General features: G+C 46.2%; 1 protein-coding gene across 1 annotated transcript; it reads right to left on the reverse strand.

The window, feature by feature from the left end:
* Positions 1-598: 598 nt before the first annotated feature.
* Positions 599-24,186, reverse strand: LOC8052824 (actinia tenebrosa protease inhibitors). The gene is made up of 10 exons (XM_040220224.1): positions 24,091-24,186; positions 18,975-19,145; positions 16,464-16,661; positions 14,873-15,088; positions 13,687-13,899; positions 10,720-10,893; positions 9,255-9,482; positions 4,495-4,728; positions 2,137-2,337; positions 599-670 (listed from the first exon to the last, which is right to left on the reverse strand). The coding sequence occupies exons 2-10, from the start codon at positions 19,006-19,008 to the stop codon at positions 666-668; spliced, it is 1,503 nt and encodes a 500-aa protein (XP_040076158.1). The 5' UTR covers positions 19,009-19,145; positions 24,091-24,186; the 3' UTR covers positions 599-665.
* Between the last annotated feature and the right edge of the window lie 1,507 nt (positions 24,187-25,693).

Here is a 25,693-nt window from a genome sequence, read left to right on the forward strand (position 1 = left end):
CCCTCCCCCCCCCCCCCCCCCCCCCCCCCCCCCCCTGGCTACGTGCCTGGTTGTACCGCAGGAAATGCTACAAACGCGAGCTCCTTGCTCTAGGGCACATCTCGCGGCGGCACAATCTCTCGGGCACCAAGGGCAGCTGCCAACGCTATGAGCTCGCGCTCCTAACCTTCGCTGCGGTACAACATAAGCTGTGCGCGACCAAAAGCGTCGCTGTGGTCGGCCTTCCACGATTGGCCCAAAAGCTGGCTATGACGTCGGAAAAAGTATACCATCGACGGAAATAAGAGGAATGAAAGAACTTTAATTTTGACGGTGTTGGCAGTGTTTCTTTGAGAGCGCAATGATTTGAGGCTTCCCCCATGCTATTTACAAACACCATCGAACTTGTTGTTTGCAAGGTAATGACGTCACAAGGGGGAACCGTAGGAGGGCGCCACTAAAACATCTCGCCGCTAATAACAACCTCTCTTACTCGTCACCAGGTTGATGAAACAATATTGAGCATCAGAGTGAAACAATGTGTTACTAAAAAATGGGGTCTGAAATTCCTTCTCTCTTTCCCGTTTTTTATCAAGCAGATGCAGACATTTTTTTCATAAACGCCTTTATTTCACCCTTCAGTCTTTTGGACGCTGTTTCCATCGGAAGATTCAGAAGGTGGGACTTCAGCCTGAAAGGAGACAAAGAGGGAGAAAGACCTTTAGCACTCATTGCATCCCCTACGTGGGGTACCCCAATGTACCACGTACTGCCAACGCAGTGCTTGTGCCTATTCGGTACCTCGCGTTCGTATGACAGTTGGGCAAAGCGCGCCGCTGTTTTCCGGCGGGCGAGGAATACGAGGAGCGGGCCTTTACACTATCTATACTACATCTCACACTAAAAACTGTAGTTGGAAAGAGAAGAAAAAAAAAAAAAAAAACCATTCGTCCCAAAAGCACCTTACACACCATCATTATCGCCAGCAAGTATTTTTCTGTGCAATGCGCAAATAATCCGCTACCGTGGAGCACGTCGCGCCGACGTCTCTGGGGTTGGGTGCACTGTTCTCAGGAGCAAGAAAGATTCTTATCTCCTTACCTCCTCCCTTCCCATGTTCAGCTGGTTTCGCCAGAAATGAATAACCAACTAGCCCAACTCTCTTGTGCCCGTTCTTTATTGCGCCTTACACCATGATTTCTAACGTTCACCAACTAGCCCAACTACAAGTTCCCCTTGTAAGTTATCTTTCTGGTTACACGAGCACGTCTCACGTCAATTTCAAGCTCATTAATTAGCGGGCCTTAAGCCTATTAATCGCAACTTCCATTTGCCAAGCAAGGTTGCTCTCTATAGAAGCATACTAAAGGAGGTCATCCTGGACGAAGAAAGATAATACACGCTGGAGAAAAAGAAAAAAAAAACACACCGTTAATTAAACTTGCCCAGTAATCGAGCGCTCTAGTTGTTACGTGGCAGCGTTTATTTGTAGCATCCTTAAGTTGCATTTTAATATAGTTTTCACCTTTATGCGGCAAATTAAGACACTCGCTCGATCACTTAACGTCGCTCACGTATTTTTATATAAAAAAAAGTACACCTTTCCAAAAGCGATGCATCATTTTTGTGACCCTTTGTCCTTTGTATAATGTATCAGCAGTGTTACTGCGGCTCAGGGCGTGCCGCTTCAACCTCACCGACGTGAACAGTGAGGCTTGAGATGTTAGCGTCACGACTTCCGCTTTATCCCTTTCTTAGATTCGAAAAGCGCCAGAAAACAAGGACAACAGAAGGAATAGACGGAACGATGCGCTTTTTTGTTTCGTCTATTCCTTCTGTTGCCCTTGTTGTCTGGCGCTTTTCGGATCTAAGATGTACCAACTTGCCCCACTCCAGATTCTTCTACAATTTATCCCTTTTTTTTTTCCCGTGTCTGCACACGGAAAAGCAGTGGGCAACTATGGCGTCCAGTGAAAACTCCGTATAGACCCACCAGACTTTACAGTAGCTTGACGTTGCCATTCGTAAACGTTCAAAAACGATACATTAAAAAGTTGGACATAAAAAAAACAAGTCACGTTCACTTGTTTTGCTGTTTCAGGTTATAGCGTCAGACACTCAGCGTCTTCTTTGTTCACGTGCCCCTCAGAGACGTACCGCGGGCGCAGGTACTCTGGCACTGTTCGAGGGTCCAGTAGTTGTTGTCGTTGCCCTGGCAGCCTCCGTAGATGAACTGCTCGCACTCGCTGGTGTCCACGTTGAAGAACCAGCGTGGGAAGTAGCCGAAGCAGGGTCCCGGGTCCTTCGGAGACTCGCAGTCATGGTGGGAGTGACCATGATCTGTGGCACACGGACGCGCTCGGTTACCAGGGATTGCCGAGCGTGTGCCTCAAACTCTCAGCGCGACGGACTCCAAACACCAGTAGTAAAAAGGCGACCTGGTTGACGTTACAGGTCTTCGTGACTTAGCACATGGTGGGATGTTACAAAGACGTGTAAAAGCTCAGGGAGGCGTGGGTGTGGGAGGTGGTACATAAACGGTTGTGTCAATAAAGCTTTCTGTTTGTCCCTTTCTCGTCCGTCATTTTAGTTTCTTTTTTTTTTTTTTAAAAATGTATGTACCGATGGCTTCTTTTAATTAGCCTAGCAGCCAGCCGGGAGGGCGATCGGTATCATGTTCCAGAAGATAGGCAGAGACAAGGGGAATGGATGCTTTTCTGCGGCTGAGATGGCCGTGCATGGAGCTCACCCTTCCCGTTTCAATTAACTGATTCGAAGAACATGGATTGGTGTTTTCTTATGCGTCACAGGGCACCAAGGAATTTCTGAGAGTGCATATTATTTTATGATACGCGTAGGGTCTAACTTTAGGAAGGAAAAAGGTAGCCATTTAGAATCGAATTTATTCCTGATCATGTCATATAACACTTGAGACTGTGGTAGAAGAAATTGGAAACGTTTTATAAGGAACAAACACAGAACGGGACGTCTCAAACTCAGTCTCAGGTGTTATATGACATGATTAGTTATCACCAGCTCGCCTGCACACTACCTGTCTTTTCATTTATTTCTGAGTTGCAGTTGCATGTAAATGAGACGAAAATAGACACAAATCTCGAGAGTATGGTTAGAGCTTGTTGGAATCTAACTCAAAAAGAAAACTTCCTGTTGCCTAGGGATAAAGCCCGAAATGTCACTGTAATACCTGGCCTCTTAGGGGCTCCTAAAAATCTTGAAAGCTGCTGCTTCCACAATGCTCTTTTTAGAGTTCAAAAAAGTGCGCTGCACCGAGTTTATACCGTATTTAATCGAATAATAGCCGCACTATTTATGAACACGGCCCACACGTCTGCTTTCCCGCAGGGCACATGTACAGCCAATCATCGCGTTGCGCATAAATAACACTACACGTAACTAGATCGAGAACACGATTCTCCATACAAATGCAATCTTCGCAGATGGTATCTTCGCGCAAAGACGTCATCTCTGCCCTGTAAACCACTGGAATCATGCTGTCGATTGCGGTGATTGGCAATCCGTGTGCTCCGCGGAAAAGCAAACCCTCAGGATTTTTTCATAAACAGTGCGGTTATTACTCGAGTAAATACGGTACTCTTTAAGACACTTGCATGAAACGTGGAGTGCACATTTCCATCGGGATGCGAGATTTTTATATTTGCGAAAAACGCAAAATTGTGTAAAAGTAGGTAAAAAAACACAGAACTGTAAAAGCAGGGCTGAAAACATTGTACACGTTAGAGTGTATTAAAAAAAAAACGGACAAATACAAAACAACATTTCTGGAGTTCTGTGTTTGTCCGTTGCTTATTTCTGTCGCTAGCTAGCGAGCTAGTTTAATTTTATAACTTACACGTGCACCCCTAACTAACTCACCCTTGCCTTGTAACTGGGGTATAAAACCAGCTCGCGTGCACTCATGCCTTTGTTCCCAGAAACAAGTTAAAGGAGGCCGACGAGGGCGCATGACGTGAACATATCTCGTTTTCTCTCTTCGCTTCGCCACCTCAAGGCGGCGAGGCAGAGAAAACGCGAGGCCGTTTCCTCTCCTTCTCGACTCTCCTCGGAGAGACGACGGCAACATACCTGTCAAATGCGCCTCTTTTTTTAGAATATGCGGTCGTCCGTTCGAGATATCGCAGTACGTGTGATGTTTTAGTGTTCGTTCGTAGCATTTCGTTGCACGGTTCTGCCGCCGTGTTTTGTGAAATCCACATTTCGGTTCAGCATCCCTTCAATGTCACAACTTAGGCCGCGTTTTTTTGTCTGAAGATATGTGTTTCGGCATCGTCATTCGCTGAGCTGCCTCCGTACGTTGCGGTGATTGGCTCTCCGAGTGTTGTGCGGGAAAGTAGACGCACGATCATTTTTTAGAGTGGAAACAGTTGATAAGTAGGCACGCTTAGAACAACCTTGAGGTTTGTCCGCAGGAGAATCTGTTATGATGTTTGCGCGGAAAACCGCGTCCCAGTCACAGCACTGTGACTGGGACTTTACGGTTCTGTGTTTGTGTGTGTGTGTGGGGGGGGGGGGGGGTTGTTTGCCTACCTTTGCACGTCTTCTCGCAGGTCTTCAAGGTGTGGAAGTTGTTGGCATTGCCCTCGCATCCGCCGTAAATGAACCGCTCGCACTTGCCGGTGGTGACGTCGAAGTAGTAACGAGGCATAGCCGCCCTGCAGGGGCCCACCTTCTTAGGCAGGCTGCAGGTGGCGTTGCCGTGTCCCCCAGGAACTGCGCGGAACACAGGCTTCGTTATCAGTGCCGTCATTCGCCCTTCGAGAAAACACCAGTGCGGGGGAATCAGTCTCGGGCTCATTACCGAAAAAGTGAAGCGATGATTCCTTTTAGATGTACTAGCTGATTTACGAAATATTCGATTAATTTCTTTGACTACATCGCGACAGACTTGATGGTCTATTTTCACAGTCAGTCTTCTAGTCGCACTTACAGCAGTTCTAAACTTTCTTTTGCAGCGATTGAAGAGCAATGTCACTTATATGACGAGTTAAGTATTCAGTTACGACCAACGGCCTACCGTTAAGGATATATAATATAATAATAATAACTTTATTCATCACCACAGATACATGTGGTGCATGGGAGGCCATAGAGAAAGCTGCATGAACGCAGCTTGACGAAGCTCCGGACCCCCCATTCAGCAGCTGCGACACGACACATAATGTATTTACAATGAACATTTCATTTTTTGTGCATTTAGATATGATCATAAATAACATATGCATGATCAAGATTTAAAAAAAAAACAATTCGAGGATATCATCTATATTCCGAATAAAATAATCATTTAATAACATAGGTGGCGTGTAGCTTATTTTCTGCTTACCATAATTGGTTCTGCATTTCGGAATCTGCCAAGGCTGGCGATGTCTAGATGGGTAATAGTAACTTTTTTCTTTTAAATCAGCGAGTTCAAAGATTATATCGTTACGTCCATATGCCGCATACTTATACGAAACTGTCAGTCGATAATCACGCATTTGATGTATGTTAAGAATTTTGTAGATTTTGAACAATGGTTGTCTTGGATGTAAATAAGCAACGTTTGCCATTATTCTTACGACCTTTTTTGGAGCAAATGTATTGCATTTATATTTCACATGGATGTAATGCCCCAGACTAAGTTACAGTATCACAAATGGGAATAGAATAACGCTCTGTCTGTGTCCTTCTTTACCCTGTCCGTTGTCTTTTGCGCTGTTTAACCTTTTAAGTATGTCACAACAACTCGCCCAGGCTTCAACCTTAGTAGAATAACGAAATGTATAGCACCCATTTTACACTCGTGGGAACAACACGTCTATTTTTATTCATAATTCCTACTACTTTTCCTAGTTTAGCGCGAAGATATTTAATGTGATCATTCCATAGCAAGGTTTCAGAAAAAAATAATTCCAAGCGTTTTAATACTATGTACAAACTCAATATTTAAAAGATCCAAAGTTGAATGGTGTGGGAAGTCTCTCACCCGAACCAGGTGGTCGGAACACGACTGCTTTTGTTTTTGATACATTTATGTTTAAGCAATTTATTTCTGACCATGCTTTCAACTTTAAAAGAAATGCATTGGATTTATTTCTTAAGCTCTGCTCACAACTGTCTGAAAACAATATGCTAGTGTCATCCGCATAGATGATATATTTGCAACTTGAATCAATATTGTTTACTAAGTCATTAATATATACTAGAAAAAGAAGGGGCCCTAAGATACTTCCTTGTGGAACTCGTGACGATATGTGTGAAAGGGTCGATTTTCGGTCAGTAATTACCATAAACTGAGAGCGATATTTTAGATATAATTTTATAAGTGCAAGCGGAATATCTCGGATACCATAAGCAAAGAGTTTTCTAGCAAAATAGTGTAATTAATGCAATCCAAAGCTTTGCTGAAATTTATAAATATTCCAAGCGTCAATTTATTTTCTTCGAAGTTTCTAAGTATTCATTCTTTCTGGACTAATAACGCTGCTTCTGTAGACCGATTTCTCCTGAAGCCAAATTGATAGTCAGTTATAAGAAAATGTTTGTCACAAAAATTTGCAATCCGCGAGTGAATTATTTTTTCTAAACCTTTCAAAAATACTGGAAGTATAGATATAGGACGATAATTCCCTAATTCGTATTTGTTTCCAGTTTTGAACAAAGCTATATAACTTTCGCAACTTGCATGTTTTGCGGAAAAGTACCAGATGATAGGGCGAGGTTGTATATAAATGTTAGGCATGGGGCAATGATATTAATTACGTATTTTACTGGTCTAATTTGTAGATCGTCTGCATCACGACTCCGACTATTATTTATACACATGATAAAGGTACGAATCTCACTTTCATCCGTTGGGAATATAAAGAATGATTCTGGAGTTGATAATATATTTTTTGACGCTTCTGGGTTATAGTTAGGGTTCCGCGTTTTCGGTTTTTATTTTTTCAAAAATCGGCGTAATTTTTTCGGTGTTTATTTTAAAAGTCAATTTTCGGCTTTTTTCGGTGTATATTTATTCCCAAAAAAGTTTACCGTTTTTTTTCGATGAATATGAAAGAAACATCATCGGACACCGGATCAGATGATTCTTGTAGCTGTGATATTTGTGATCACTCAAAGAATAACGGCACATATCCATACGTGGTCTTCGCTACAACTTTCGTCAGGACACAAATCAAAATCGCGGAATTCGCGGGCATAATCTTCAGCGCGCTTCTTTTTCCTTCCCATTCTAACGACGAGACCGTCCGAGGTGATGACCGTACAAGCCCCAAAGGAATAACAAAAAAAAAAAAAAAAGAAAAAGGAAACATTGTATTTATGATTTCAACCACAGGGAAGTTTGAGGGAGGGTGTTAAGAAAGGTATTAGCGGCTATCCTCGATGTACTCTGAGGTGCATGAAACAAAAAAATTTTATACTAGCCCACATCCGAAATTTTTTTTAGGACCCCGCGAAAGCCAATACAAGACCTTGAACCTTGGAAGAGGGCAATCCCGAAGACGTCACACAATGTCGAACCTTGCAAAGCCCTCTCTTTCTCCCCTCCCTCCCCCACCCACGTCGACGCGGTCCTAAAAAACTGTCATTTTTCGGTTAAAATCAAATTTTAGAAAACGGCTAAGATGTAATTTTAGCGGTTTTTATCGGTTTTAAACCGAAAACACGGAACCTACAAACTGACCTTTTTCGGTTAAAACCGAATTTCCGAAAATGGATTCGGCGTAGTTTTATCGGTTTTTATCGGTTTAAACCGAAAACTCCGAACCCTAGTTATAGTAAATGGTACCTATATTAACAAAACAATTGTTGAATATATTTGCCAGATTCAATGCATTCAGAACTTCACCCATTATGTTCTATATTTTCAATCGGATTTAATCTGCATGAGGTATTAAAAACACTCTTTATGCGTTTCCGTAGTATATCGGCCTTTTTTAGGCAGTCGGCATCAAAAAGACTAGAATAATAGTTCTTTTTAGTTCCTTTAATTTCCGTCGTTAATTTATTTCTGTAGTCTCTAAATTGGGCTAGCACTATTTCATCTCGAGTCGCAAGAAATAAATGATAAAGTTTGTATTTCCAACGTATTCTTTTTAACGTATTCAAATTAAACCGTAAAACTTGCCCTTTCGAGCAAGTTTTACGGTTTTATTTGGAAAACAGTCAATATATATATGTTTAAACTTTTCTATGGATTTGTTATAGGCGCTATTTGCGTCACCAGTATGGAATACATCTTCCCAATTTGTGTTAATTAACTTATTTCGAAACGTACCTAGTGTAGGTGGTGTAATGTTTTGGAATGTTATTGTAGTTGTGTCTTGCTTACGTGGTTCACGTGTTGTGTTGACTACCATAAATATGGGCAAATGGTCACTTATATCGCTTTATGAGTGATGTTTTGGGGTTTCGCAGCGACCCGTCTAGGGCTCCAGCCTTTTGTGAGCTCCAAGTTCCGGTTCAGTATCCCTTCAAGGCTGAACGGAGGACACATTGTCACGGATGGTGACCAAATAAACAATAAATAAACAGAAAGAAATAAACGTTTAATGTGGCGAACTTGTGCCAAAAATAAAAGTGTACAAAAGAAAACAGCAGAGCGTCGCGGGCGTCGATGTCGGCGAAACCGCAGGATCGAGCGCAGGGGCGAGACTGACTCGACAAGGTCGCAGGCGGCCTCTTATCTAAGGTGAGTCACTATCTCGAAGATTCGGCGGAGAAGGTTCGAGCGTAGCGCGCTCGGGACGAGAATGAACACGCACTTTCTGGAACAACAAAAGCAGGGATAAACGATAGAAGTTACGTCTGGAACAAGAATAAACGAGAACTTTCTAGAGGTTCGTGATCGAGCGTTGCTTTCTCAGCCCTGCGCGCGGCAATATTCCGTTCAGCCAATGCTACATGCACGAGAGCACAAGATCACGGCTTCGAAACGTTCTTCGGCAGAACGAGCGAGTGCACTACTGCACGTCTCAAAGTCAGGAGCGCGGGCTAGCTCACGTTTGTACTATAGGGTGCCTTCACGTGCGCCATGCTTAGGGTGATGACATCTGGCCATCTCGTTCCGAACATTTATTTTATTTATCTTTGTTCTGAAGCGCATGAAAGAGCGTGTCCGACGATTTCTTTGTATTTTCCCTGTGCGCGCCTGCTGTCGGCATCGGGTACCCCAAAGGGTGGCATCACCCTAAACAGAAGGACATTGAGGCACCCTAGTTTGTACAACTGGTGTCCCGTTCAGTCATACGCACCCGTCAACGTGGTGTTGGGGCACGTGTACTCGCACTGCTCGCGGGTGACGAAGTTGTTGCCGTTGCTCTGGCAGCCGCCGTAGACGAACTCCTCGCACTTGCCGGTCTCCGTGTTGAAGAACCAGCGTGGGAAGTAGCCGGCGCACATTCCGGTCTTGGCCGGCCGCTTGCACACATCGTCGTCGGAGGTGCGGCCCTCGATCGGGTTCTGGATCTCCACGCCGCGTTCTGCGTTGTTTACCAGACACGTTCGTGGGTGCGCTTTTTATGTTTAAAAAATGACGTGGAACCATGGTTCCGCTTCAGCAATATCCAGAAAATCGACAGAAGCAAGAAGACAAGGCTCGCGCTTTTCCCACAAAAACGTCATCAGTAGTGGGTTCGCGTAGCGCCGCCCGTCTTGCGTCAGCGTCGCCGCCAACGCGTAATGCAGCGTCTCACAACGAGTGTGACGTTGTAAAGTATACGCGGCGACGTCAAGACACCTGGTGCTATACAGTGAGCTTCAGCGTCTTTGCCTCTTGGTGCGGGTTGGGGCTCTACTAAGGATGATGTAGGCCGTGTTTCAAAAGTTACTCGATCTTACTCCAGGGTAAGGGTTTTGTACCCTTGGCGTTTTAAAACCTACCCGCGTCCAGCGTTTTTCAATCTGTGCTGTCACGTGATACGATCCGCCGGAGTTACTCGGATCCATTTGGGTAAGATTTGGAACACAGCCGTAATGAGCAAGCCTTGCCTTCTAGACGGTAAAGAGGAAGTCAGAACGCGACAAATGGAGAAGGAACTAGAAACAGAGGGAACAGAAAAGCAGAAAGCAGACGAGGCGGGTTCGTCTTACCCCGCGGCGAGTTTAAGTTCGGGCGCACGTCAACTGTATTTATTTTTACGCAGTGAGTGACGCTGGTGCTTTTTGCAAAGTAAGCTAGAAAATAATTAGGTACGAACCTTAATGCTGATGTCTCGCGAATATTAAGGCTTCGCTATCGATATGGGCCCATCGGGTGGTTATCATTTCCCCCGTTCTCGGGCCGAAATGAGTCCGTATCGAGCTGGGCACCACGCGGAATGAATCACGGCATTTTACATTACTCACGCGACGTTTTGAGGTGTAAGGAGCCTCGTTAATTTCGCCGAGGCCGATAAAGTAGTCAGACATTGCCAGGAAGGCGTAGAACCGACAATTACAACGCGAAAAAGAGCACGGAGACTCACACCGACGACGACAACATCGCGTTCCAATGGTTCGTTTATGGGCGACGGCTGACTTCTTGCCCACACTCCATCGCGCATGCGCGGCGCTGGTGGCGTCCGCTAGGGGTACTCCGGTTGCTTGTAAACATGAGTTGGTCGATGCAGTAAAGTATTTGCACCAGGTTTGCTCGGTTGACTTTGAGCTAACGCAGGCGCAGGTCGGCGTGGGCGTGTATCTATATGTTGCGTGTGGAAGAGGGGAGAGCACACCTACCCACGCAGGAACGCAAGCACTCCTTGACGGTCTTGAAGTTGTTGGCGTTGCCCTGGCAGCCGCCGTAAAGGAAGGGCTCGCACTTGCCGGTGTTGGGGTCGAAGTAGTAGCGGGGGATACCAGCCTTGCAGGGGCCCACCTTCTTGGGGAGGAAGCAGGGCTGGTTGTGGTGCGCTGCGATTGAAAGAGCAAAACCATGCGCGCTTCGAAAAAGAAATATAATGAAAAGATTAAGGTGCTCCTTTGATTTAACAAGTAAGCGTTCTGTATGCACACTGCATTCCCGATATACGCTCACATCTGGGCGTGACCACCAATGAAAGACGAGGGAGGCGTTTGAACAACCCCGCGTTTCTCCATGGGGCAAGTGTGGCGAAGGTTCACTCGCATTTCTGACAAACGCCGGGAGATGGTGCAGCGTCTAAGAGGCCGATAAGAGCAAATCTAGGAGTTGTTCTTATTTGAGCACACGTCTAAAAAGCCGCTAGGCGCGCGACCATGGATGTGCGAATGCCCCTAAACCGACTTGCTCCTGGCGGGAGATGCGCGAAGCCCGAACATACATTTTACACCTTGGCCGGCCTCGTTCGGATACCTCTCTTTTCTTCAACTGCGCCGCTTCGGTGGCGCCGAGGCAAAGCGCCGGCCTACGAATCTTCAGGTTGCGGGTTCGAATCCCGGAGGCTTATGGCCCGCAATGTGCCGGAGGCTTATTGCGGAGAAGGCGTCGTATAACCAAGATTTCGTTTGATCGTCAAAAGATCCCCAGGGGGTCGAAATGAATCCTCAGTCTTCCACTGGGGCCTGCCAGATTCCCTTAGTTAGTTTGGCGCGTTAAATCCCTAAATTTTACTTGGAATTTCTTTTACCGTGGGCGCGACTCAAAAGCAGAGAGTTTGTATCCTTCACCCTGCCGTCGGTCATTAGCGCCCGGCTGGGGTATACTCTAAACAATCTTCCTGTTTATACTAAAGGCCGGTTTATACTAATGGACTTGCGTTTGAGTGCGTTTGACAGCGTTGCGTCGAGAACCGGAAGCGAGTCACCGGCACATCTGAGCTTCGTATGAAGCTTGGACTCCAATTCAAGGAATCATCCTGGCACGCAATATAAGCAACATGGATGTCTTGGTTTCTCGCTGCCACGACGCAGTCAAACGCAGTCAAACGCCACTGTCTGAACCAGGCTTAAGAGGCAATTTGTTAATCAACTCATGACATCATTGCGAAGGAGGACGGCACGTGTGTTATCTCCGACTGAAGAGGCACATGGGGTATGGCGGGCATGTCTTGGTGTGGCACACAGATAGTGGGGTAATCGTAAAACAAAAAAGCGTAAAAAAAAAACGTTTTGTACAGATTTTTTAATGAATTTCTTTCGGCGCCGCCATGTTGCCGTGTATTTGGCTAACTATTGGTGAGCTACAAGCGCGTTCTTATTATCTATTGACTTTGATTGACCGCGATTCAACGTGACTGTGTACAGTAGACTGCCGCAACTGAACGTATCGCGCTCAAAAGCAAATGCGTGTATGGGCCTTAAAGACCAATAAGAAAGGAGAAAACTCCTCCTTAATTCTACCTTTCCATTCGGAAAAAGGAACACCTTCGTCCTTTGTGCTATTAGCAGCTCAGAGACCCGCCCCTCTTAAGGAGAGGAGCAGAGAAGAGTGCGAAAGGTAATGAAGAGAAAGGAACTGGAGATAGGTTTTCTGCCCGGCAGAAGAGGATTCTACAGCCTAGTCCTTAAGCGTCATCGTGCGCAGGGCTTGCCGCGCTATTTTAACTCGATTTTTTAAATAAAAAAAAAAAACGGATACAAAACATTAGTTTTTTTTTGCAATTAAAACAAAGTTATGTTTTTAATAGTAATTGATGTCAAAAATTCATTTGCAACACTACGCAAAACTAATCATTAAAATTTAATTAGTTAACTTACCCTGATGGTTATCCTTCTAATGTCTGCTGAACATAAATATATGGTAAGGACCGGCACTCGCCTTACTCCCACCCGCTTTTTTTCTTCTATTTTTGATCTGTTTCAAATTAAAATCAGACTCCCTGTAGATTGTTATGAAGACGCTGCAATAGCATTATTTAGAAAACGTGACGGGCGATTCTTAGAGTTATCTTCGTTCAATTTGTTTCGTTTGTTGCTGGATATGCCTGTATATGTCCGTTTTTCCTCGTTTGTCCCAATTAGGAGGTCAGAAAAAGTGTGGGAGGAGTCGCCTGTAGAACAAACCAAGCGAGTACGGCAGAGGACCGGGACATTTGACTGGAGAGTCTGATGTCAGTGATAAGAAAGTGACCGAGCGCTGGTCCTTGGGGCACGCGAGGGGAGCGGTGGCCGAGTGGGATTACGCGTCTCAGCTCGGAGCGTGGAGCGAACGTTCGCGCTGCAGAACCTCCTGGGTTCGATATCCTCCACCCCAGCCCGTTTCGATCTGGATGAGTTTCGTACCGGCACGCGTTCGTGTAATCACTACTTCGCGATGCACGTTAAAGACCTCAGGTTAGCGGTTGTACCGCAGTGGCTAAATCTCTCATCTACACCTGAGAGCAACACTTTTTTTTTCGTCTATTTTCTTGTACGTTTTCCTCAGCAACGCGTCCATAAAGAGTTACCATTCCTTGTGCTATTTCTTTATTTTTATGATCTTTGTTCCCTCTCTCTCTTTCTCTCGTCCCTTTCTATTTGCGCCATACCACCTATAGAACACAAGGCCTGCGCGTGACGTCATCTCTTGTGGCTCCCGACCCCAAGCGGCGAACACACTGAAGCTCGATAAGCGCCACCACAAGCCGCAGATGTCTTGGCGTCGCGCTCGTTCTGAGACACTGCAAGACGCGTTGCCGGCGATGCTGACGCGTGTTAGGCGGAGCTGCGTGGATAGACGTTTAGAAGGGAAAGGCCTGAGGTGGGTATTGGTGCGCGTGACGACACAGGTGTGAGCCGGGAACTCACAGTTCTCGCAGGTCTTCACGCAGTCAGCGTGGACGTAGTAGTTGTTGTTGTTGCCCTTGCAGCCGCCGTAGGTGAAGCTCTCGCACTTGCCGGTCTCCACGTTGAAGTACCAGCTCGGGAAGTAGCCGAAGCAGGGTCCGGAGTCGGCCTCAGGCAGGCAGTCCCTCTCGAAGTCGGTCTCTTGGTGCCGGGACCGGCCGAGGACTCCGGCAGCTGCATCGTCGCGCGACAGAGGAACACAGGGTGGAACGGAAGTACCCTTGACAGAGATCTGTCTGGTTGAGTGGATCTATACAGTAATGGAAAGAAAATGCTCCAACCAAACCCCTAAGAAAGTGGTCCAACGTTTCGAAACCTGCTTGGGTTCTGCTTTAGAGGTGGCAGAAAAAGAAACCAAGCAGGCCTTGACACGTCGGCTCACTTTATTGGAGCTTTAACTGGAGTTTTTCCTTTGAGTTACTACAAAAACGTGTATACGCTAAACACAGTGGCGTCACGAGGGGAGGGGGTGGACGGACCGCCCTGGGTGCAGCGCTCAGGTGGGTGCCTCGGCGGGCGACGAGAGCGGGGGGCGGGGGAGGGGGTGCAGCTGACCCTAATGACGCCACTGGCTAAACATATCACAAATGCATAACAGCATAACAGAAGCGGGTGTAAGAAGAACTCGCGAAGCTTTTCCTACACTTGTTTCGCAGGCGCTAATTTTTTTTTTTTTTTTTTACTTTGTTTTGGTAGCAGTTTTTTTTGAAGGCGTGGAGCAATTATTATGAAATAGTTAGTGCTTAACCCGGCCCTACCATGCCGTAGCCTCCATAGTTCGCCGTCGTCCTTTTAATCGGGTGGTGACTTACGCCACCTAGCCAATGTTTTTAATTTCAACGGTTCGTATATACCTGATATACAAAACATTAGGGATAAGCCTCTTAAAAGTAACTTAAAGATGTTGCGACTAGAAAGTTTCTTCACAACCTGGTGAGATCACCTTCCGGAAGCGACACGACAGTGAAGGTCAAACATACAGCACAATGACGCACTGTAAGTTTTTACCGGCCTTAATAATAGAACATTCTTCATTCTCTCGACAGATGCCACCAGTCAGGTAGCTTCTGCTCGGTTATCTCCACCTTTCCAGGTCTATTTTTAGCTCGCTGTTCTTAACTTGAAGCAGCGCGACTGTGGCACGTACAGTTATGGGTACGAGGCGCGCAGGTGCTCTCGCACTGCTCTTTGCTGTGGTAGTTGTTGGGGTTGCCCTGGCAGCCGCCGTAGATGAACTGTTCGCACTTGCTGGTCTCCACGTCGAAGAACCAGCGCGGGAAGTAGCCCCTGCAAGGTCCTGGGTCCGCGGGGGCCTCGCAGTTTCTAGGCGGCGACGACGTCAGCGTCTGGTCAAGTTCCGACTCTGCGTTGTGACGCGCGCGCAGGTATTACGAAACAAACCGGCGATGTGGGTTAGTTGGTTCATACTGACGAAAAGGCAACCAGCGCACAGTAAACGGGGACTAAAGGAGTGCAAACAGGACAAGCGCTGTCCTGTTTGCACTTCCTTTAGTCCCCATTTACTGTGCGCTGTTTGCCTTTTCGTCAAAAAGCTACTCTGCGGTGGTAAATGAAAAGCTTGGAAAAGAAGCTCATGGAAGGCTCAGTGTGAAATTTTATTCCGTGGAGAATTATAGCCTCCTTGTGGCGCAACTTTCTTGGCAGAGCGTTGGCTGCCCCTTTCTAACAAGAAATTTTCTCGGGGCCCCAGAGTACCACCATGAAAGCAAACCATTAGGATGCTATACTGAGACCGATTTCGATTCATCAGCGGGACGAATCCATCGTCGTTCAACGATCGTCGCCTTTGGCCACTCTGAGTATCTCCTTCTCCCCATTTGCCCCGACGTTAGTGTTTCAATCTACGTCCAGTGTCACCCTTCAAGGAGTCTCTAAGGTAAGGCGTGACCGGGCAAATATACCTTTCCGGAAAGTTGCACAAGGCCTCACGTTGACCCCACATTGCACCACCCGGAGTGGGGATGAGGTCGTTCCCACGTATGCTCTCTTCTATCTTATAACCTCGAGTTTAGAACAGAGCGAACACATCCCAAAGCCGACCTTGTTACGTTATATCCCGCTTTCTCTCCGTTCTCAAATCGCAAAATGATAATCCAAGTGCATCGAAAAGATGATGGAAGGCCGAAGGTATTTCCGGAAGTGAACGAATAAAGGATGTTTCACACACTTGCGACTGCTTCCCGTAGCGTGTGCATTAAAACCTGTAAAAATCTCTTACGACGAGAGAACGCACTGCTGCAATATATTGGAGAGCCGTAAAACACGTGTTTCTGCTCTTTTTTTTTTCGCGCATCATTAAAAAAACAATAAAAAAATTTATCGACAATGTTTTACACAACAATTTCTCATAGACGGTACGTACATTTCATCTAGCAGATGGCGCAAAGCCTTCGCTTTAGTGAAATGCAGTTCCAGGGCCAGCTCATGGATGAATTAGGGTGGCGATCTGGGCTAGTTGGTTTATGATAACAAATGGGTGAACAGCGTGCAAACAACAACAAAGGTGCCCCCGAGAACTGCACTCCCTCTCTCATCGTAAGGCTAGATGATATCTATCAATCAGCCATGATTTTACCTGCTAATAAAACATTTACTGACTGACTCGTCGTAAGATATCACCAGGGCTTGTCCCTAAGCAAACGCAAGTGTTCGAATGGCCTTAAAAATGAGCATGTCTCAGCGCTCGCGGCAAGCCTGTCATTCGGTCGGTCGTATACCTGGTGCGCAGGTCAGCAGGCACAACTGGCGGGTCAGGAAGTTGTTGGTGTTGCCTAGGCAACCACCGTAAATGAAGGTCTCGCACTCCTGGGTCTCGCTGTTGAAGAACCAGCGCGGCATCCTCGCACGGCAAGGGCCCCTTTCCGCCGGAAGGTTGCACACCTCCGGATCGGGCTGGCCCAGGACAGGAGCCAAGCCTACGTTTGTGGCACGTTAGTGACACAAATACTCGCGCATCGATCTAAAGCGACAGCGGGCCAGTACATCTAACCTACGTTGAAGTTTTCACCCCTGAGTCTTTATTATTAATTCTTCCGCACCAGAGGTCAAGCCGAAGGGGTCCCACTGCTCGTACGTCATACAAAAAACCGTCTACAAACACGAGTTACCGCAACGTGCATGGTTCGAGAGCCGCGTGCCAAGTTTCTTCTTGAACTCATTGCCATGCGGCATTCGAAGCAGGGATCTTGCGGTAACTCGCGTTCGAATCTGTATGCAGACTGTTTTTTGTACGATGTATAAGCAGTGTGACCCCGGCTTGGCACTACAAAGCGACAAAGAAAACCAAATGCTGCTTTGTAGAGCGGGCCTATATCTGTGTTCAACACAAGCCTTCAGTGACGACATTGGTCTTGAGCGCCGGATAATGACAACATAGAATTGTAGAGGTAGGATTGGCTGAATACGGTGCACGCGACCCCTTCTGGTCTTTTCGAGCGCGTGATTCTCACTCAAATTTTTGCATTAAACATCCATAAATTGGTATGGTGTTCGCATCTTCATAACTGCATGTTAATATACCGATCTCACCAAGCGTTCGGCGCAAGCGTGAAGCCAGCATAACTTTAGTTCAGAGCACCGTGGTTCAGAGACAGCTCCCGAGACAGCTCGTGCCACCTGGTTCAGACAGTTGCGTTTGACTGCGTTTGGCTGCGAGAAACCAGGACATCCCTGCTGCTTATATCGCGTGCCAAGATGATTCCTTGAATTGGATTCTACGCTTCGTACCAAGCACTGATGTGCCAGTGACTCGCTTTTGGTTCTCGACGCAACGCAGTCAAACCCACTCGAACACAAGTGTCTGAACCGGTCTTTAGGTTGTGAGATCGATCTATTCCAACAATTAGCAAGATTGCGAATGGCTGTTGCACGCTCTTGTCGTTTCGGTTCTCTATTGGTTCAGTTCAATGACGTCATCAACAAGAAAATCTGCTTAAAATTCTGACCTTCTTCCACGCATTTTGTTCAAGATACATACGATTGCTTCTTTATTATATTTTTTTTATGTATTGCTATAGTCCCGCAGAATAGCTCGAGCGAACGTGATGCAAATTCAACAAATTGCCAGAAACGTTTTGCAGGGCCCCTTTAAGTTGCGGTCACACTGCTTCATACAAAAGACACTGTAAGCTCTGAGGCGTGTTTCTTCCGACGCTCCTGAAACATTTGTCCGCAAAAGAGCAGTCTGCAGAGATGTTATGCATATGTACGAAGCAAACATTCTTCGAACTTCACTGAGGCCTGTTCCCAGATTATCCTCTCATCGTGTCTGTAGGGAATACCCTGTCATTTGTATGAGCCGTGTGACTGTCGCTTTGCAGATCACGTGACCCTTGTTCATATCGTCACAACGACCCATGCAGTAGCCTGCACCTCAGGCCTTAAATTTTCTATTGCACTGATCTGTCGTAGCCTTTGCTCTTGACGCACCAGAAAGCGCTAACTTAACTAAAGAACTCGATAATCTTGTTTCTCACCACCAGATTTTATCTTATAAACTCTTCAAGGTAAATCCTGCAGTATAAACTCTAGGACGTTGCTGAGTGAATGCATGCTCATGATTCAAATAGGGCACCAATAATCGGTGTTTTATTTTTGAAATATTTTAGGCCAATCGGAAGGGTGAACGGTACCGCGATGCAGTGGTCTTGTGCTCTTCATAGCCAAAAAAGAAAGCCTTTTTTTTCTTTTTTTTCGCAATCGCGTGGACATGAACTGCACTACTGTACGGATCGGCGAAAACGAACTACTAAAACTTCCTATTAGCTGTACTGAAAGACATCTCGAAAAATAATCAAATGCACATTTTAAAAGAGTCCCACGGGGCCATGCCGCCTGTGTTAAGGAATGTTAGATATTTAACTTACAATAAGAACCTTATCGTCTGTTGATCTTCTGGAGAGTCTAGCTTTATATTCTAACTTTCTTTGCAGGTAACCCCAGTGTAAATGTCAATCCTTTCCGCTCGTGTTCTTCCCGTTCGCATCTTGTTCTTCCTGGTTTTCGCCTTATTCGACACATTTCTGCCAAGTGCACTAGCTGCGACTGCGTTCGTTGCTACCCCTGCAACTGTTGCGATAACCCTGCAGCCGCACGTATGTTCTCGCGCGACATGCGAGCTACAGCCGCTTTCTCGGCAGTCGTCGACTGTCTCAGGCTTCAACTTGCAGGCTCGCGTTGTACGGCACTTGGAGGACTGTCTAGAAGTGCCGTTGGAAGATGACACTCACCGATGGCCAGGCAGACTAGGAACTTGAACACCATGGCTGCTGTTCTCTCGGTGTGCGCTGCGCTCACTGAGATCTGGCCGCAGGTCAGACGGTCGGCCGTCTCTTATGCTCGAGCAGCGGACCCCTTATCCGGAGCCCCGGAGTCAGCGCCTGGAGCCTCTCTCCATCGCGCTGCAAGGTCCACATTTCTTCGGTGGCCGCAAAACGCGTAAACATGCGATCACCAGTCGCGCCGCAGTTTTTTGTGTGGTCCGACCTGAGGGTGCTTTCGCTTGCCACAGCACACTCTCCGTCACAAAGTAATGGCATTCGAAAACCAGGATTCACTTTTTTTTTTTTTTTTTTTTTTTTACATCACCATCGTCGCCACTTTATTTCTGCGCCCATACATAGTCAAGAAGTGTATTTGCATCTATACATTTAAAGATTCCAGGGGGCAGAAAAAAGCCAAGAGTATTGTTGGCTTGACAAGGTCTGGTGCGCAACATGTGGTCTCCTATCACGTATACGAATCTGACGGTATACACAACACACCAAATATGGAGATATTTAAAATAGTTCCGCGAAACAAAAACGGTAAACTGTTCCGTTGGAAAACATAAATAAATGGGGTTCTCGTCCAGTAAATAAAACTATATAATGCGGCACAATCGTTACGCCCACAAACAGTACACAAAAAAGGGCACATTCCTTATAGACGCCTCGCAGCAGCTGTGCATGGGTGCCGCCATAACCAACCTTCCGTTTTCATTTCCTCTAATTCCGTTTACATCACTTCATCATTACCACAGAAAGACAGGTTATCATCGACATTTTAGATTCCACTGTGTCTTTCTCCCCAGCATTGGCCCTTCTGGAGGCTGGTCAACGCCCGCTTCAATGACTCGCGTCTCGGTAAGACAAAAGAAGGTCCTCAATGGCGCGTGCGGAAAGCGTCTACACAGGTCTATTAGTTTCTTAAGTGAGAGTGTTCAGGCACCAATGTTATCGGATTATCTTTCCCAACTTCAATTGCGACGGTGCCTATAGGTTGTGATGTCACCGTCACAATGAACTCCAAGAGGAGGAGTGGCCTCTCAACTGATCGGCCATGGAACTGCTCATGCGCAGATGTACCGTAACTCGACGGGTTGCCCCGCAAGCGCGGGGGCTCTCATAGCACAACATTAATAAAAACTAAGGTGCCTTATTCACGTACTGAATACAAATACGCTGGCGTTTCGCCCCCACCTAGGCCCGACCATGTGCGTGTGCAAAACCAGCTTTGCGAAAAACGGGGCGTCTGCGCATGTGCGCTGTGCCACAGGCGTGACTTTCGGAGGCTGACGTCAGTCTGAAGATACTCGAGGACATCGCTGGACCGGAGCAGGTTTTCGTACTCTAGGAGTGGCTTCTCAGAGGCCTTAGGACTGGCCTAGAGTCTCACTCCAAGTTGAACGTTGCGTGTTAAGCATTTTCATAGATGCTTCCCGGCAGGGGTTCACCGCCCCCCCCCCCCCCCCCCCCCCCCTTCCTTCCTTCTTCCCCAATGGTCGTCACCGGTTGATTGGAGGGCCATCTTTCTTACACGCTGCGGCTACTCTGGGAACTGTTTTTTGGGAGACGGGTCGTGGAGGGCAAGAAAAGAAAGGTGGCGCTTCAGTCAACTGGAAACTACTGGAGACAAACGTCAGGGAAGAGATGAGAGGGTCTGCGTCTTGCTGGTAGTTTGCCAACTGCGCTTGCTGTAGTAACGTCGACTCAGTCCTTGCGGCAGCCCAGCTGAGCAGAAAGGTTAGGTAAGTCAAGAGGTACTTGAGCGGATAAGAGCTCAGACTTGGTTTTTGTTTTCATTTTTTATGTTTTCGTCAAATTCCTGTTGTAAGTTTTAAATGAAAGTTACGAAGACTACGCAAACGCTCGAAATATTCAATCTGTGATGTATTTTATGTATAATCTGCTTCGATACTTCTAGTGATGACATGACACAACGCTTGCCTTTATTTTGACAACAGGGATCAAGATACTCGTGTTGGGTAGAGTTGGGTCTAACCGTGATTAGTGGCCGCAAACTACGGTGACCTTAACTGAGATTAAAGCTGACCGTGTAACTCGGGCATTACTCTTGCGCAGGGAGCGAAGCTGATTTTATTTTTCATTTCATTTCAGTGGCGAGCCCGATACCGGCGCTTCCCAAGTGGGAGCGGCTTTTTATGGTATATCAGAAGAAATGAAGAGGGCGCGCGTATAGATTTGATCAGTGCCCAGAGTGCGCGAGCTCAACTACGCTCATAGCTTTGACTGCATTGCCAAGAAACGCTGTCCCTGAGTATCGGGAACCGGTTTATGTCGATCCTTTGTTTTCTCGTTATTCCACTTTATTGCGCCACCGTTTTTATGAATTTATTTATTTTCGTCAACTTTTGTCACGAGGGTACGCTCCAGTGGAGCTCCGGTACCACGGTACGAGTACCCGTTACACTAAAATCAAAGTTTGTGGGATTTGAACGGTACGCGGTCGCACATGCGCAGTCGGGCCCACGGTAACGGTTGTACGGTTTGCTGAAAGTCCCTGATGTATCCCAGGAACGGGGTGCAGTAACCAAAATGTCCGGGCAATGCAGAATGTCTCTGAACCGTATTCATCCTTAATATTTACCAAGTTGTCAGTTGCCCTATTTACTCGGCTTAACGAGGCATTAAAGTAAATCACAGACACATAAAACACGTCCACGCGACGTGTTTGTGCTTGTGTTTTGTAAACGGGATGTGCATGGTTTGTGTTTTGTAAATAAGGCGTACGCGTTTTTTTTTTTTTTTTTCACTTCTATTTTGGGGTTTTGTATCTATTTGACCTCCACGGGTCTTCTAATAAATTGGGGGACGTCAGTGCTTGCTAGTCCTTCTGTACTCGCTGTCGAGTAAATTGAAAGGTAACATTAGATGTTCGTGTTGAGGCAGCGTACGCGACACGGTTTAGAATGTAGATAAAAAACGTATCCAATGCAGTACGATACAAGAAAAAAAAAGATGTTTCTTTAGTTTTTTATAAGGTGCCCGAAGTAGTTCTAACGAGTTTTTTTTCGACACAGACGCTGCCTTTCGCGTTTTAAACGTGTGTCCTTAAAAGGACAAAGAAGTGACTTTGAAAACCCATACGCGTAGCGCCAGGGATTTCCCCAGGGATTGAAATCAGGGGGGGGGTGTCTAAATTTCTTTTGGGGGTTAAAGGGGGGGGGGGGGGGGGCATTGCGAATATAGGAGTCGTTGGGAATCAAGGGGGTGCCTTCGGAAAAACGAGGGGGGGGGGGTCCTAACCACCCCCTAGGGGGGGTCTAGGGAAATCCCAGCGTAGCGCTATTGATCGGGACAAGTTCGTTTCAGAGAAAGAGCGACCGCAGCCCCGATCCGACGTAACCAATGAAGCAGCGACAAAAGTGCGTCGTCATGCGCGCTCGCCGTACTTTCTCCGTACGCTATCAGCCGCTTAACCGATCACGCGCACTGAATGCCCCATGAACCGGCGCTTTTTCACTCGATCGGCTCTATTAAAGTCCCCTGATACTTCTTTTACAGGTAACGACAACCAATAGAAAAGACAAAGCACATTCCGCTGGAACAAAATGGCGTCATTCAGTTCAAACCTCTGCTGTGCGCCGCCATTTGCTTCCTAAAACCTGTACCGCCACGCATTCGGCGCTTCAAAGAATGTCGCGACTTGTGGGAAGCTCTTATCTTAAGACTTTAGGCTCTATCGGATCGGGACGTTGCCCGCGGTCGGTCTTCGTACCAAATCAAGTATAAAAACCTTCGGGGAACCTTTAGTTTACCAAGGTATTTTTGACTTCAAAACGAATGTAACGATTCCTCCCAGGTATGGATCGCAATAGCCGAACATTTTCTTTAAAACATTCTTTTTTTTATAGAACTAAGCGATGTGTCGCACTCTTAACTCATACGTCGGCATTTCTTTTTTTAAACCTATTTTTGTTCGTTGGTTGCGCTTCTCGTTGTCTGACTGACCGCTGACTTCTTATCTCTGCCGGTCGATAACTTGGTCGCTCGTTTTGTTCGCGCGGTGCGGTTTTTCCAATGGCGCCGCTGACGCCGCTGCTCAAAAGATCGGAAGCATTTGATCCTTCGCGCCTGGAAGCGGGCGAGCCGTCGGAAGAGCGATCCTCGGTATCTCCCTTTATTCCCTTTAGCCAATGAGAATGAAGTCTCAGTCCCAGGAAGGTGCCCATCTGTGCGTGTCTGTATGTGCTAAGAACCTAAAACAAAACTAACAAACGTACGCGAATTCGCACAAACGAATACAGAATGAGCAAAAACGGATTTTGTTAAATCTGACTTTAGAAAGGTTCACAATTTTTGCTGAGTCATTGATGCTTAAGAAGCGCGGGGCGTAATGTCTTTGTGATTGGCCCTTCGGCGTTGTTGTCGGACAATCCCTCAATCTCATCGGCTTCGGTGTGATAATTATAATATTTACCTCCATAAGAATGCAGGGACATGGAGAAAAAGTCTCCATTGAAGCCTTGACAGAGTCCTTAGCCCCGTAAATAGACAGCCGCAGTATCGCGAAAGAAAAAACAATAAATAAATAAATAAATACTCGGACATTATAACAACAAAACGTTGAAATTAAACAGAATTACGACAAACACTAGAAAAGTAGTTTTCACATTGCATTCGTCTAACGATCTGAGCACGAAGGAAACAAAACATAATTCTACGGTAGAAAGCGTATAAAGTAGAACAAAATAGAAAGTAGAAAATCGCATAACATATCAATCACAGTGGAAATAAAATAAGCGTAAATCCTTAGCGACAATTGAATCTATACGAAATCCTTAATAGATAAGGTAATGTAGCAATTTGGGAAGAGTATAGTCAACACATGTTTAGCGTAGCATTCGTGAATCGTAGTATACAACATATGTCGACTTAAACGTTCGGTATCAACTGACGTCGTGAGTGTGAAGTCACCGCTCCAAGCAAACCGTTTCCAGGGGCTTTGTTATGGACGAGTACGTGGAACTGGATTTCGCTCCGAAAGAACGATTGGTCAAAAATCGGACGTGGAATTTAAACATATAAAAATAATAGATAAAGGAAACCTAGATTTCAGACTTACCACGAAAGGAGTTTGCCGAGAGTCGGCTGTTCCTGAAATATTTGCGACGGCAACTTCCGGTCCTTGAAACGTCCCGAGATGCCTGTTGCAGACGACGAACTCCACGACAAACGCACACGGAATAACTGAAGTATTCCGTCGGCAACAGTTTGAGTCGTTTGCGCAATGGTGCAATTTTATTATTGTATTTATTTGGAAAATAGCAGGCATAAAAAGAAAAAAAAAAACTAATCAGACTTTAATAAAACGAATTGTATTTGCGCGCGATACAGGTTATTGTCTGACGAAAATCATCACACGCATGAAGATCTGCTAAAAATAGAGAGTAAAGCATCCAATTAGAGCATTATACCACAGCAGCGTCGGACCATCTTTCTGATTTTGCGGTTGAGGTGCATTGTAAAGAAAAGAGCAATTATTTAGATTCTAACATCAGCAGCTCACGACCCCAAACTTTGTTTTTCAGGCTGGCATTACAGGTGCGAGTTTCGTACCTGCCTAATCATAGTCAAACTGAAAAAAAAAAAAAAAATCTTACTGATTCTTTAGTTTGCAGGCGCCAGGCGTGCATGACCGAGAAGAAATGTTTCTCCGTGCCTCTAGACGATTCGAGTTTAATGAGTTTACTCTTACCTTAAGTGTAAAAGATAAGACAGCCAGAAAGATCTTGCCTGTAGTCCGTTGCAACTCAAGAGGCTAGGGCGAGGGGAAGGAAGGCCGGGGAGGAGGAAGCAGACGGAACGCTGAAGAGAGCCTCCTCTCTCCAGCGTTTCGTATGCTTCCTCCTCTCCGGCCTTTCTTTCTCTCGCCCTATAGGCTGTCTCGCCTTAGCTTACTAACGATCATTTTAGGTCGAGTGAACGAGTTGCTGAGTATAGAAGTAGATAAAAAGTCGAGCGCGCCTTTGGCGACTCACAGCCAGCTGTCTCGCCGACGCATCGTCGCTTGCTGCTGTGGCCGTCGACGCTCATCCTTTCTTTTGTTTCTAGCACAACTTCGCGGATTAAATCGTTATTTTCTGTTTTACGCTTGTCTATCCGTTTGCTTCTGCGACAATATGTATCCGTTACGCATAGCTCGTTTGATCACACTGATGTGCACTAAAGCAACTGTGCTTTCAGAAATCCTTCAAACGTGTAATGGCCTGCGCTTCGACCTTGATGCTCTTCACGTTGTCGTCGTTCATGATTAGGCTTCACAGTGTTTTAATTTTTCACCTTTTCAAATATTGCGAACGCGAGCTCCACGGAAAGGTGTTCGCGCGCATGCGCACCTGGAGCGTCGATCAAAGCTGTGCAAGGGCTCTCTTCCGTTCCGAAATGCCACAGACTGTTGAACCCGAGAAAAGAAGTTTCGTCGATCGCCACCAACCTCATTCAACGCGGCCATGTACTTTCTCAGAAAGAACCACTCAATCCGGGAAGCCTTTATTTCGTCTGCTAGCAAGGTAAAAGCGGCTGTGAAACTTTATTACGGGCTTTTTTTCATCGCTTACGGTACTGAGACGACAGAAAAAAGTTTTCATGATTAGATATTGAGAAGACACAATGCTTACCAAACATGATTTACCTTTTATCGGACTATGTCTAAGCTCACGTCGAGC

Source organism: Ixodes scapularis, unplaced genomic scaffold, assembly GCF_016920785.2.
Source record: "Ixodes scapularis isolate PalLabHiFi unplaced genomic scaffold, ASM1692078v2 PGA_scaffold10__122_contigs__length_95168666, whole genome shotgun sequence".
Classification (NCBI taxonomy): domain Eukaryota; kingdom Metazoa; phylum Arthropoda; class Arachnida; order Ixodida; family Ixodidae; genus Ixodes; species Ixodes scapularis.